The 13,991-nt window shown below is 44.8% G+C and overlaps 1 protein-coding gene across 1 annotated transcript; it reads left to right on the top strand.

Annotated features, from left to right (window-relative positions):
* The first annotated feature begins 1,355 nt into the window (after positions 1-1,355).
* Positions 1,356-7,892, top strand: LOC130479933 (microtubule-associated proteins 1A/1B light chain 3C-like). Its single transcript, XM_056852284.1, has 4 exons — positions 1,356-1,410; positions 1,632-1,687; positions 4,338-4,444; positions 7,720-7,892. Exons 1-4 carry the CDS (start codon positions 1,371-1,373, stop codon positions 7,880-7,882), a joined length of 366 nt encoding a protein of 121 aa, XP_056708262.1. The 5' UTR covers positions 1,356-1,370; the 3' UTR covers positions 7,883-7,892.
* Positions 7,893-13,991: the final 6,099 nt, after the last annotated feature.

The raw sequence follows: 13,991 nt of genomic DNA, 5'->3' as shown, positions 1-13,991 counted from the left end.
TGCTAAGGGTAGCTAACGGAACCTCCATGATGATAAAGTTGATCGCCAGTAAGGGATGGGTTAGGGTTGCCAACAGGCCTGGAGGAAAAATGTCCTGTCCCTTTAATAGAGGTTTAATGTGTTGAATTGGGCAGCTGAAGCTTTTCATGAAGGGGAGATAAATAAAATAACCTGGTAAATCACATACCTTTAAGCCTCTGTTAAAGGGACAGTTGGCAACCGTGCCTTTGATGGCCTGCTCTTCCTTTATACCCACTTTTCTCCAGACTATCCTGACAACAACCCTGCAAGGTAGGTTAGACTGAAAGAGAGAGAAAGTGAGTGGTCCAGGGTCACCCAGTGAACTTTCATGGCAGAGTGAAGATTCAAACCTGGGACTCCCAGATCCTAGTCGGATACTCTAACCCTTACACCACACTGGCACAAGTGTTAGCAGAGATCACAATTATTTAGTTAATATATTTCTATCCCTCCCAGTTCTCAGGCATCACAGGATTGGCCAGAGGAACTCCTTTCAACGTGATGTTACCAGAGTTCAAGAGTATCCATCTGGCATTCTAACAATCGGCCAGACACTTCCTCAGGTACACTGCCTCTGACTACGGACGTTCCTTGGCCCTTAATACATCTAACCTCCAGGAGAACCTAAAATTTCCTTTCTGGATCAGAACACTATTGCCCTCCCTCATAGCACGACCTCCTCTTCCTTCTCCAGTTTAGCATTTATAGAGCACTTCTGAATGGTCACAAGTGTAATCCTTACAACACCCCTGTAAGGTAGGTCAGCGCTAGTAGTCCCATATTGCAGATGGAGTGCCTGCGATTGATAGCCAATAGCTTGCCCAAAGCCAAATGAGTAAACCGCAGAGACAATTCAAACCAGAGACTTCCCGAGTTGCAAGTTGGTGTCTCAGTTATTATACCGACCGGGAGCTCAGACGATTCTATTTATCACGATCAATAGCCGTCGAGAGAGCTCCCCTTCAGGCATCTGTCTATTTCTCTTTTCACCCACTTACTTTAGCACCCGTCATTACATATTGCGGCAGTGCGTTCCAACAGTTAATCGTGCGATGGCGGAAGAAAGGCCGCCTCCTTATACCAGGTGTGGATCTAATGCCATCAGTTGCATTGAGGACTATAAAACAAACCTGGCGGAAAATCCCCCCCCCGCGCGCTCTGCCTCCGCCCGCCGGCAACGCAACTTTCGAGGTCCCGATTTGGGAATCGCCGCCTCCCATGTCGCCTCTTGCGCTGTTTAAGCGACAGTAAAGTTGTTGGCGAAGTTGTATTTAGCGTTTGTTGTTTTCCTTCCTGTTCTCCTCCCAGAAAGGGGGGGGGCTTCTTTGGTCTCCCCTTTTCTAGGTAAGATGGACCCGCGCCCTTCATTCAAACACAGAAAATGCTTTGGTAAGGAATCCCCCCGCCAGTGTAAACGCTCCTAATTTTAAATAGACTGGGTTTTCTTCCAGCTGGGAGCGCTCCCTGCTGGTTAAAGAGGCTGCAGTGAACTATGGGGTGGGGGTTGTGATAAGTTTTCTGTGGCCTTTTTGCTTGCGGATAGAAAATTAACCTGAAGGAGGGAGGTTCTCCCCCCCCCCCTTGATAAAGCTTTACTTTTTGTATTCCAGCCGCTAGGAAGAGTGAAGTGGCTTCTATTCGGATCAAGTTTCCCAACAAACTACCGGTATGTGGGTTTGGGTCTACTCTATTTAGTTGTAGACTGGGGGTGGGAGTTGAAAACCTGCTCTGGTGGTAGGAGACCCAATATAAAAGGCTATTAAATAGAACTTTTCACTCAAGTTGCACTGGACAACTCCCCCTCCCCATGTCTGTTCATAGGGGACTGTTCCTATGAACAGTGTAAGATTTAGAGCCAGCATAGTATAGTGGTTAGGAGCGGTGGAGTCTGATCTGGAGAACCGAGTTTGATTCCCCAGTCTTCCACATGAGTAGCAGAGGCTAATCTGGTGAACTGGATTTGTTTTCCCACTCCTACACATGAAGCCAGCTGGGTGACCTTGGGCAAGTCACTCTCTCTCAGCCTCACCTACCTCACAGAGTGTCTGTTGTGGGGAAGGTGATTGTAAGTGGTCTCTCTTAAGTGGTAGGGAAAGTCGGCATATAAAAACCAACTCTTCTTCTTCCTCGTCTTCTTTACTAACTCTCTGTGTTGAGGAATTGTTGTTATTAATAGATCTTGTCTTCAACATGGCCAAAGCCGTGGATGCTTAAATCCAGAGAGTGGTGCAATTAACAGACAAGTCAGGGTTTTCCCCCTAAGATTACTCTGTACTCTGACCCCCTTGTGAAGAAATGGGCTCACAAAACCCCCTGTTCTTCCAGGTTGGTCCCTCTTAAGTTGGAAAACCCTGCAAACATCCCAAGCAACTGTTTGATGCTGCCACCCCTTTCCTTCACTCTCAGGGGTGCCAAAAACAAACTGGGTAACTCCTGCTGCCACCACTGACTCTGAGAATATCTCTGGCTGTATAGAGTTGCATGTCTTGCACTCTGTACCTGCCTTGTCAGTTAGAAACTGTACCTAGTTGCTGCACCTGTCCACTTTGCTCTTATAAGCTATTGCAGCTTTGGAATTTCAAGGGACTATGCTCCAGGGAAGGCATTCAGGGTGAGCAAAAGGACAAAGAAACAGGTGAAAACAAAGAGTCCCCTTTCTCTACACACAGTGCTTCCACAAAGTGATGTTTAAGTAGGACAGGTTAGTATTATTTGTAGCTGCAGCATTTTAAAGGTGATCGCTACCTTAGTTGTCAAGGTTGGGACCTCTCCCCTTTGACCCTTGCCACATGGACATGATGGAGTCCCTGAATCAAAGTTCAGTCCTATATTGCCTGTATGCCTGTCCATGAACATAAGAAAGGCCCTGCTGGATCAGACCAAGGCCCATCAAGTCCAGCAGTCTGTTCACACAGTGGCCAACCAGGTGCCTCCAGGAAGCCCACAAGCAAGACCAGCAGCATTGTCCTGCCTGTGTTCCAAAGAAGCTAATAAAAGAGGCATGTTCCTCTGATCCTGTGTCCTGAAAATTCGTAGACTACCCTGGGGAGCCCATCCTACTTGGGGTTGGGGAGGTCATGTTGATCTTCCTGCTTCAGGAAGAAGAAAATATATTATAGCGATTATGCTGTTCCCCTCTTTGTCCCTTTGGCTGTCACCTTCCAGTAGGGTGTGAGATGGTAAACTATTGTCCTGCTTTAGCCAGAGCTATTAGCATAACCAAGTCCAGAACCAACGGGTTGAAATTAAATCAAAAAAGTTTCTGTCTGGACACTAGGAAGAATTTTCTAACAGAGCAGTTCCTCAGTGGAACAGGCTTCCTTGGGAGGTGGTGAGCTCTCCTTCCCTGGAGGTTTCTAAGCAGAGGCTAGGCGGCCATCTGTCAGCAATGCTGATTCTATGACCTTAGGCAGATCATGAGAGGGAGGGCACCTTGGCCATCTTCTGGGCATGAAGTACGGGTCACTGGGGGTGTGGGGGGGAAAGGTAGTTCAGAATTCCTTGCATTGTGCAGGGGGTTGGACTAGATGACCCTGGTGGTCCCTTCCAACTCTATGATTCTATTCTATGATTCTAAGAAAGAGCTTGAGTGCTGTCGGCTTTGGGGTGGATGCTTCCTTCCTCCAACCCCCTCCTTTCTGCCATATGTGCAGGGCAGGTGGGTTCCTGAGCGTACAGAGAGTCACAATTACTGAAATATTGGGGGTGGATACTTGGGAAGGGGGCATTTCTCCCCACCCCTTACTAAAACCGTGCTTCTGTTGACCTTCATAACACAGGTGGAGACTCCCTTTTAAGGTACTGTCTTGTGTCTTAAGCTCTCCAGATGCTTCCAGGAGACGTTTCAATGGGATTTATTCCCTTCAACCCTCATCTCTGTGTTCTGTTCACCTTTCAGTCTAGATTGAATTGGGGTGTTTTATCTGATAAGTGAAATATTACAGATAACCTGTAGGTAGGGATGGGTGATGAAAAACCCACCCAGAAGCTTGACAGCTGTACCTGGGCACTCTGAAACCAATTGTTTGTGACTGTTGCTGGTTCCTAAAACCCAGTTGCAGTAACTGGTACAACTACTGGGCCAGGCAAATATGGGGAGATAATTGCTGAATATTTGGGGGGGGGAATTGGTGTTTTCTTTGCTAACAATATACCTGTGGGTCATGGTGGGGGCAAACAGAAGACTCATTCCATTCTCTGTTTGCTTGAGCATCCTAGAGGCATGAGGTTCTCCACTGCTGGAGCCAAAGTATTGGGTGAGCTGGACTGCTGGGTTTATTGAACAAGCCATCTCTGTGATCCTTCTTATTTTATAGGTGATCCTTGAGCGCTATCCCAAGGAGAAAATATTGCCGGTCATTAACAAGGTCAAATTTCTTGTTCCGGAAGAGCTCACTATGGGCCAGTTTGTCTCAATTATCCGGTAAGACCGGTTTATCCGTAGCACGAATCCTTTTTTTTTTGAATACAATTTTTTTATTTTTTTCTAAACTATTAAAAACATATGTCAACAATACAAACAAACAGTAAAGAGCAGAATAGATAAAAAACATTTGCCAAGATTGTTACATTCAAACATAAGTTGACTTCCCCTACACCCTCCTCTATCTGAAAATATATTTGTATCATCTTTTGCATAAAACTTCTAATCCTAATATTTATTTCCATTATTTATCTATCCCTTACTGTAACAAAAAAGAAAACAAAAAGAAACAAGAAAACAAGAAAAAAGGGTTAGAAATTAATTGTATCTTATAATATAATAAAATCAAAGAAAAGAATATAATAATGAAAGGATTAGTAAAACAAAGTAACATTAATTACTTCCATTAAGAAATTTAATTCATTTTGAATTCTCCCATCCTCCCTAACACCAATTCAATAAAATATTACTAGTAAATTTATTATCAAATACAATCCATATCCATAAGGCCTGTCCTTTTAACCAATTCCATTTGTTAATCTTCACCACATAAGACACTAAAGTCAGTTAAGCTAGTTCCTTCATCCGAGTTTTCCAATGTCTCCTTCTTTTCATCATTGTCATTAAACACCGAAGATGGTCCTTAAGGGTTGTTAGCAAGCTCTCTTCCAAAAGTGAGAAGTCTTCGAGGCGTGTCTTAGTTGCTGTGTTTTCCGCATCCAGTTCTTAAAGGAAGATCCCAACAGGTCTCCTGTCCAAGTAGGTATTGAACCATCCGTCAAGCAAATTGAAGAGATCAGTTACATTCAGCTCCATTGGTATCAACAAAGCTATTGGAGTTTGGTCTGTTGTGTATTCTTTCTCTTGTTCCTCAGCTAGAGAGCTCTCTAGCATTGCAATATTTGGGAATACATCTTCAGACTCTTCTATGACTTCATTCCTGTTTTGAGTTGCTGGCAGGGTGGAGATATCAAATTTGGTCATCATCTGGTCCAGCAGTGCTGACATCTGCTGTTGTTGCTTTAACAGGTGTTCATAGAACCTTGCAGTTGTCTCATTTTGTAGATTGACGTAGCACGAATCCTAATGCTGCATTTAGATGATCTGAGTTATTTTGAATTTTGCACCCCTCCAGCCTTACCCTTCACTTAGCCCCCCTGAGAGCTGAATATTTATTTTATTAAACTTATACCATTCTCTTTCCCCAGCTAAGACTGGGTCCAGAACGGCTCACAACACTTAAAATACATTACAGTAAAATATAAAATGATAAACATATAATGTTCCAATAAAATCCCAATACTAAAACTAGTTGGCACCTATCATTGGCACTTAGGTTTGCCACAAGTCTGGGGAGGCAATCAATACCCCAATCAGAATCAAAGTTGGTACTGAATAGTGAAAGGGGGGGAGGCAGCCTGTTGTCTTACATACTGTCGCTGCCCTCAACCATAGGCTGGCATAACATCTCGGTTTTACAGGCTTTGCGAAACTGCATTAGATCCCAAGGTAGGCTATAAACCTAAGCCTCTTGTATTGGTGAGAAATCCTCCTGAGCCAGTGTGGTGTAGTGGTTTGGAGCGGTGGACTCTGATCTGGAGAACCGGGTTTGATTCCCCAATCCTCCACATGAGTGGCGGAGGCTAATCTGGCGAATTGGATTTGTTTCCCCACACCTACACATGAAGCCAGCTGGGTGACCCTGGGCTAGTTACAGCTCTCTTAGAGCTCTCTCAGCCCCACCTACCTTAGTAGTAGAAGAAGAAGAGTAGGTTTTTATATGCTGACTTTCTCTACCACTTAAGGAAGAATCAAACCGGTTTACAATCACCTTTCCATTCCCTCCCCACAACAGACACCCTGTGAGGTAGGTGAGGCTGAGAGAGCATGACTAGCCAAGGTCACCCAGCTGGCTTCATGTGGAGGAGTGGGGAAATAAATACAGTTCACCAGATTAGCCTCCCCTGCTCATGTGGAGGAGTGGAGAATCAAACCCGGTTCTCCAGATCAGAGTCCAAATCACTGCTCTTAACCACTACATCACACTGCTATGTGGGATTGTAGGAAGGATAACTACACCACAATGGCTCTTACAGGGTGTCAGTTGTGGGGAAAGAAAGGTGATTGTAAGCCGGTTTGATTCTTCTTACGTGCTAGAGAAAGTCGGCATATAAAAACCAACTCTTCTTCTTCTTGATTCACTTTTCCTTTCTGTGGGCTTTGGCGATTCCATGGCAGTTACCTCAAGATCTCCACTTCATAAGAAAGGCCCTGATGGATCAGACCAAGGCCCATCAAGTCCAGCAGTCTGTTTACACAGTGGCCAACCAGGGGCCTCTAGGAAGCCCACAAACAAGACCACTGCAGCAGCATTATCCTGCCTCTGTTCCACAGCACATAATAAAATAGGCAAAAACTTCCTTTAGAAAATAATGGTGGCTTACAGTATTGTAATTCGAGTTGGACCTGAGTACCTGGTACGTGCACAAAATTAGTTGCAGCCGATTTATGGAAACCCTGTTGGGTTTTGGAAGGCAAGAGATGTTCAGAGGTGGTTTGCTGTTGCCTGGCTCTGTGTTGCCACCATGGTATTCCTTGGTGGTCTCCCATCCAAATACTGACCAGGTCCAATCCTGTTTATGTTCCTAGATCTGATGAGATCAGGCTAGCCTGGGCTATCCAGGTCAAGACATCTCAGATCCAACTCTAATTTCTCCTCTGCAGTTAACATGTTGGGTGGTCTTAGCCAAGGTGCTATTCTCCAAAACTGCACCTCTCCCATCCTATTATGAACAGAACATCAGCCTGCTATGTGGGATGGTAGGAAGGATAACTTATAATGAATAGTGCTTATTTTTGTGTCCACAAACTCCAAGTGTTTCTGCGTTTTCCTTTTGAAAATCTGCATTCACTTGGGCATGTTGCTTTGGGCGCTGTGATTTTATCCTGAAGAAATGGGATGTCCAGATGGCCCCAACAGGTTGTAGAACCCAGGGGGTTAAGTATCTGGTAGGCTGCAAGTATTTCCACACTGTATGTGGGGCCTGGTATAAGCTGCAGGTTTATTAATGGGATTTAAAAGACTCTAGTTTGGTGGAGAGGAAGAATCTCATCACACACAGGGTGGGGTAAGAGAACTGGTATGATTACAAGCCTTGTTTTATATATTTATAGCCTGCCTTTCTCATTGAGACTCTAGGCATATTACAGAAGAAAAACAACGTACTCTCGTAGCATAAGACATGATGATATTTCTTGCTCCTCTTCCTCCCCAGAAACAGAATGTCCATCGGCCCCACACAAGCCTTCTACTTCCTGGCTGATAATAACCGCAGTATGGTTAACATGTCATCCACAATGTTTGAAGTGTATTCAACTTACAAAGATGAAGACGGCTTCCTGTACATGACCTACGCCTCACAGGAGATGTTTGGCTGACCGCCCCGAGGTGTGCCTGGGATATGATCTGGTTGAAATCGGTTTCTGCCTCTCTGACCATACCACCCATCTTCTCTTAAAAACTGGATTGCCTGAGTGGATCTACTTCTCCTCTGCTATGTTGCATGTAAACCCCTGGGGATCTTTCTGAAGGGGGAGGCTTGTCTCGACAGTGGGCAAAGTGCATATGTTGGGTTGCCTCTTGGGTGATGGGTATTAGGGAGGGGATGCCACATTCTGTAACCATCACATTTCCATTCAAAGCCCTTTCTAGGCTCTCTGAAGTCTTCCTGCAATGATCCACGACCTGATACGTCAAGGAGTCACTTGGACACAGTTGTTGAGGGGGCTGTAGTTATGAGCCTCTCAAGTAGCATGGGTTGAGCTGGCTTTAGATAATAGCTTTTCATTGACTCAACCAGGAGCGGATTCGAGGGGAGGCTTGTTATGGGTGGTGATTCTCACTCATTAGAGAAAGAGCCCTTCTTACATTATACTCCTCTACAGTATCAATGCACCTTTCAAAAACCTGCCTCCTCCCTGGGCTAAGTGATGGTTTCTTGCAAGCTGCCACGATTCTCATGGGTGGTGGGTGCTTTCTTTCCTTTTAAAGGTGCACATCCTACATGGGGGGTGGGGGTGGAGGAGAGGATGCTTCACTGCAGATCAAGAATAGGAGTTTAGAGGGCATCCTCACTTTGAAGAGGGAATTAATGGATTGGTTTAAAAAGCAAGGATAGTGTACACGTATTTTCTATAATGGAAAGACTTGCTTTTGTCATCCACTTTTTAAGGAAAAAAACAATTGTAACATGGCCACTTTTGAGTAGAAAACGCACATTTTTAAAGCTGGTCTTTGCACTGTGAAATCTCTTTTCCTGAGTTTGCCATTGTGGACACGTTCTTTTTGTAGCGTGTCTTAAAACAGTGTTACTGGCAGCAATGTATGCTGTTCAGGGTCTAAGCTTGAGGGAGCGTAGCGGGGCCCTTGGAAGCCAGTGTCTTTAAAATAAGCCTTTCAGAACATCGGCTGCTGGTCTACAGCGGAGCTCTTTGGAAGATTTTGACTCTTTTACAGGCATAGTAAACACCGCTGTTCTACATTTCCAGTCTTTTGGCTAGTCCCAACACTATTCACTGGGATTTTAAGATTTGCATTGCTTTTTTGTGTGTGTGGTTGGTTTTAATGTACTTGGAAATATCTGGCTTACTACAGTATCAGTTAGAAACCGCACACTTGGTCTTTAGCGTAGCATCAGGAGGAGGCGGTGGTACAAAGTACCTGGGTGCATGGCCAGAAACGGGAAGCTTAAAGAGATGCTTCTCCTTCTGGACCAACCTATAACTGAAACTTGGGATGAGCTGTCTGCCACAGAAGGACAGTCCTCTGCCGCTAGTGGGGTTAGTCTGGAAGAAAAGCCCTTCTGGCTCACTTGGGGTGGGAATTGCCCCCATTTTGATGACCTAACACAGTGAGTGAATGGGCATTCTTGCAGTCAGATGTGGTGATGGGAAGTCCCCTTGCTGCTGTTCACAAAGTGTTTTTCTTTGTAATTAATAGCTGGGCAATTTGGATTCAGGCCATGGTATTGGGGAGAGGTGGGGTTAACCTTTTCGCCTGTGCTGGTTTTTGTCCTTGCTGTATGCTCCATTGAGGTAATGGTAAGGCCTGCTGTATGTTACCTGTATTTGCTTCAGCTGAGCAAATAGTGGCTCTGTGGGGCTGTTTCAGTGGAAGGAAACAGCAAGGTGGTATGGAAGGGGTGTAAAATTTTAAAGCCCCCTCCCTCACGCTTCTTAATGGAGGAGGAAGTGCTTAGAGGGCTTGAACCAGAGCTCCCGGCATCTTGCTTTGGCCCCTCAGCACAAGCATGTTTTAAGGGAAGATGGTTGTGGAGTTGTTCCCTCTCAAGAGAAAGCTAAAAGTGTTGGGGTCAGCTTAGAGTCTGTTGAGGGCCCTTCTAACATCTTGGGAAGGCTGAAGAGACGGACAGTTGGCTGCATTTGGGTGTCATCAGGCTGAAATGCATTATGGGTACTAAGCCACTTTGTCCGATAAAGAGCTGTTTTTGCAAACTTTATGGCTCATGTTTTCTTTTCTTGGGCGAGGGAAGTGATAAGCCAGAAGGAGGCATATTCCAAGTAAGAGGAGAGAAAGCAGCGTTGAGGGCGGTGAAGAACAACGGGTGTACAATAAGGGAAAATTCACAGGGATGTTTTTCCACACCATCCCTACAAAAATGGAGGCTAGCTTCACAAATGCATTCTTTGATTCTTTTTTCCCTCTGAGGCTGCTGCAGGAGTATGTCTCTACTCTCTCAATGGTGCCTAGTGTGTAGTTGGCAATATCTTGATCGACTTGGTTGATTTCTCCCCTCCCCAAACACACATACTTTAAAGTCAGATTAATGCCTGTCTTTGACAATCGCTGCATGGCAGTGAATTTGATTAAATGCTTTCAGACTTGTTGGCTTCTAAAAAATTCAGAAAGCTGTATGCCTGTGGTTCTCATTCACAGAAAGCCACATCTGCAATCCCCATCTGCCGAAAGAGCCAAGTGACTATTATATGCCCTATGCACCACTCCCCTACCACAAACACATGCAATATTAGAACAATATGACATATGTATAATGTAATCTTCTTATAATGTAGCCCACTTAAGAACCAGAGTACCTCTGAGTGTGTAGGATTTCTCTCCCCACCCATTGAACCTGAACCAGCTGTTGTGTATCTGAAGGAGTTGGTTTTTATACCCTGATTTTCTCTACCTTTAAGGAGACTCAAACTGGCTTACGATTGCCTTCCCTTCCTCTCCCCACAACAGACACCTTGTGAGGTAGGTGGGGCGGAGAGAGTTCCAAGAGAATTGTGACTAGCCCAAGGCCACCCAGCAGGCTTCATGTGTAGGAGTGGGGAAACCAGCCCGGTTCTCCAGGTTAAGAGTCCACCGCTCTTAACCACTATGCTATGCTGGCTCCTGGAGTGAGGCTTACAAGTGAGTGAGGCTGGAGTGAGACTTACAAGTCAGACTTCTGTTAATCTTCTAAGGTCTTCACAATTCCATATAATGCTGGGGGCTAAAAAAATAAGTGCTTCCCCATGTTAAACATTCCCTAAAAGTTGAACTCTAGTGGGGCAGAAGACAGGGTGATTAGATCCTCTCTGCGTAAAGCTTTCTACTTGCATGGCGTATTATTGGCTAACACTTGACAGTGGTATTCTACCACTTCACACAGCTGCCAAATGTTGATCCAGCCTCAGAGGCAGAACCCTTGTATCTCCACAACCTTGATATAATCATGGACAGTAGGAAAGAGCAAGAGTCCAGTAGCACCTTAAAGATTAACACAATTTCTGGCAGGGTATGAGCTTTCGTGAGCCACAGTTCTAAAATTTAAGACAGGGTGGTTAGATCCATGCTGCATTGTCAAGTAAAAGTTGTCTCGGATTTAAATTTATATTGCAAACATATACAAACACACAGAAGAAAAAAACATACATCAGGAAACAGAGCAGACAGACGCTCTTGGTGCTTTGTTTTTTTTTACTTTAGACAGCGCGTCTTTGGCAGTGAGGCAGCTGACAAAAGTTAACAGGCTGGAGAAATACGCTACACGTTGGGACGGTTACGGAGTCCTTGGGGGTGAGCTGGAGACTGGCAGTGGTGGCTCTGAATTGACAGGCTTGAGAATCAGCAGCAGAGGAGAAGACAGAGGGGGTATGATAACCATCTTCAAGTACTCAAAGGGCTGTCATATAGAGGAGGGTGCCGAGTTTTTTTTCTGTTGCCCCAGGTCGGACCAGAAACAATGGTTTGAAATTAAATCAAAAGAGTTTCCGTCTAGACATTAGGAAGAATTTTCTAACAGAGCGGTTCCTCAGTGGAACAGGCTTCCTCGGGAGGTGGTGAGCGCTCCTTCCCTGGAGGTTTTTAAGAAGAGGTTAGATGGCCATCAATCAGCAATGCTGATTCTATGACCTTACACAGTTCATGAGAGGGAGGGCATCTTGGCCCATCTTCTGGGCATGGAGTAGGGGTCACTGGGGGTGTGGGGGGGAGGTAGTTGTGAATCTCCTGCATTGTGCAGGGGGTTGGACTAGATGACCCTGGTGGTCCCTTCCAACTCTGATTCTATGAAAGTGGGTGAGAGGGGAGGAAGCAAGCCTGAGCTGAGAAAAGAGTTCGAATCCCAGCTATACCACTGGTGGAGCGGGGGGCGCACTGGCCAAGCTCCTGTCCCCCATCCTCCATTTGTAAAATGGGAATATTAGAATGTGGGTACAGCTGGGACGAGCTGGTTGCAGCCCTGCCGGAGGCTGTCATGACCTCAACACATCGGTCCCTCCCACTCTTTTTGGCATATGCCAAAAAGGAACACCCAGCCCACTTTAGCCAATGTTCCCCACCCACACGACAGAAGGGAAAAGATGTCACTGGGGCCAGGCAAGGGGCTTCCTCAGAGCTGTGCACAGAGATGTAAAATTTTAGGGAAATTTCGAAGTTACAGGAAAAAAACCAATAGTTTTAAAGAAGAGGAGTTGGTTTTTATACCTGGCTTTTCTCTACTTTAAGGAATCTCAAAGCGGCTTACAATCACATTCCTTTCCTCTCCCCACAACAGAAACCACGTGAGGCAGGTGGGGCTATGAGAGTTCCGAGAGAACTGTGACTAGCCCAAGGTCACCCAGCTGGCTTCATGTGAAGGAGTGGGAAAACCAAACCGGTTCTCCAGATTAGAGTCCACCTCTCTTAACCACTACACAACGCTGGGGGAGGAGATTTTGGAAAAGATTGAAATATATGCAATACTTACTTTCACATCAAACCAAACCCTATTGAACTGATTCAACAACACAAAATGTATCATGTAGAACTCAGTTAACATATTAAATGTTACTGATAAGAGTATTGAAGGAATTTAGAAGTATAAATGCCTTCTTTTTTTAAAGAAAAATTGCAGGTATACCCAGTACTTGAGAGGGTTTTGCAAACTGCTGCCCCTATGCTACCATAGAACATGTATCTTTAATTTCTGCCACCTGACAGATAGGAAAAAATAAAAGTTGAAGGTAAAAAAACAAATTCTGTTGTAAACAAAAGAAACTGTATTATTTGGCCAGAGACTTTCACACTGTCCCAATTTGTAGGACTGCCACCACATTTTTGTATTAAGTTATATTAACACCAAATTCTTAAGAAGTTCTCAGATTTTTTTTCATGCTGTACATTTGGAATGAGTGAAATGCTTTGCAAGACACGGTTTTTCTCCCTCAGAAACAGAAAATATTTCATTAGCACTTCCCAAATTTCCCAATTTTCCCTTTGGAAATCCTGAAATGCGTGGACTTTTTATGCTGTACATTTTGAATACAAAAACCCTTACCTCAAGAAGCATTTTACTCATTCTAAAAGAGAAAATATTTCATAGAAGTTCCCCCCACCCCCGTGTTCCTCAAAATTTCTCAATGTTTCTGTTGGCTAAATAGAAAAAAAAACTTCTAGGGAAATAACAGGAAAAAAGCACACACACCCTTAAACTTTCCTATTTTTTCTAGGCCTTCACATCTCTAGGGGTGCTGCTTCTCTTATGTGACATATTCTGCACAATCATTCAGACTAGAAAGGGGTTTCAAGTGAAACTGCAATCTCCATAAACTGCCATGATTAAAAAGCTTCCACACCCACTTCTGAGCAAAAACCAAGCCAGGATCACTTGGCTAGCTAAGCAAGAGATCTCCTCCAGTCTCACGTTCCCTAAAGCCACAATGCTTTGTATATAAATAAACATGGGGGGAAATCTTTCCCCATACTAAGAGTTCATACTGTGTGGCTTCTTCTGGACTATGTGCTGGATCCAAAGCCTGGATCTGAATTGTGTTGACCAAGAACTACCCTGTGAAAAAAATAACACCAAATCCTTGAGGCAAAAGACAGAGGGACAACGTGGGAACACTGAGCCGAGAACAATATGGAGCGGTCAGTGGCTCGGAAGGAGGTTGCCTTTGTCACTTGGCTACAGACACTGTGGATTTTTGCACAAAGTTCAAAAAATTTGGCCTTTGTGTTGGGAAGCAACCGAGTCAAACTGCAGACTCTGGCCCCAGA

The sequence above is a fragment of the Euleptes europaea genome, chromosome 7, assembly GCF_029931775.1.
Source record: "Euleptes europaea isolate rEulEur1 chromosome 7, rEulEur1.hap1, whole genome shotgun sequence".
Classification (NCBI taxonomy): Eukaryota; Metazoa; Chordata; class Lepidosauria; order Squamata; family Sphaerodactylidae; genus Euleptes; species Euleptes europaea.
The sequence above is the reverse complement of the archived record's forward strand: the minus strand, read 5'-3'. Positions and strand labels throughout refer to the sequence as shown.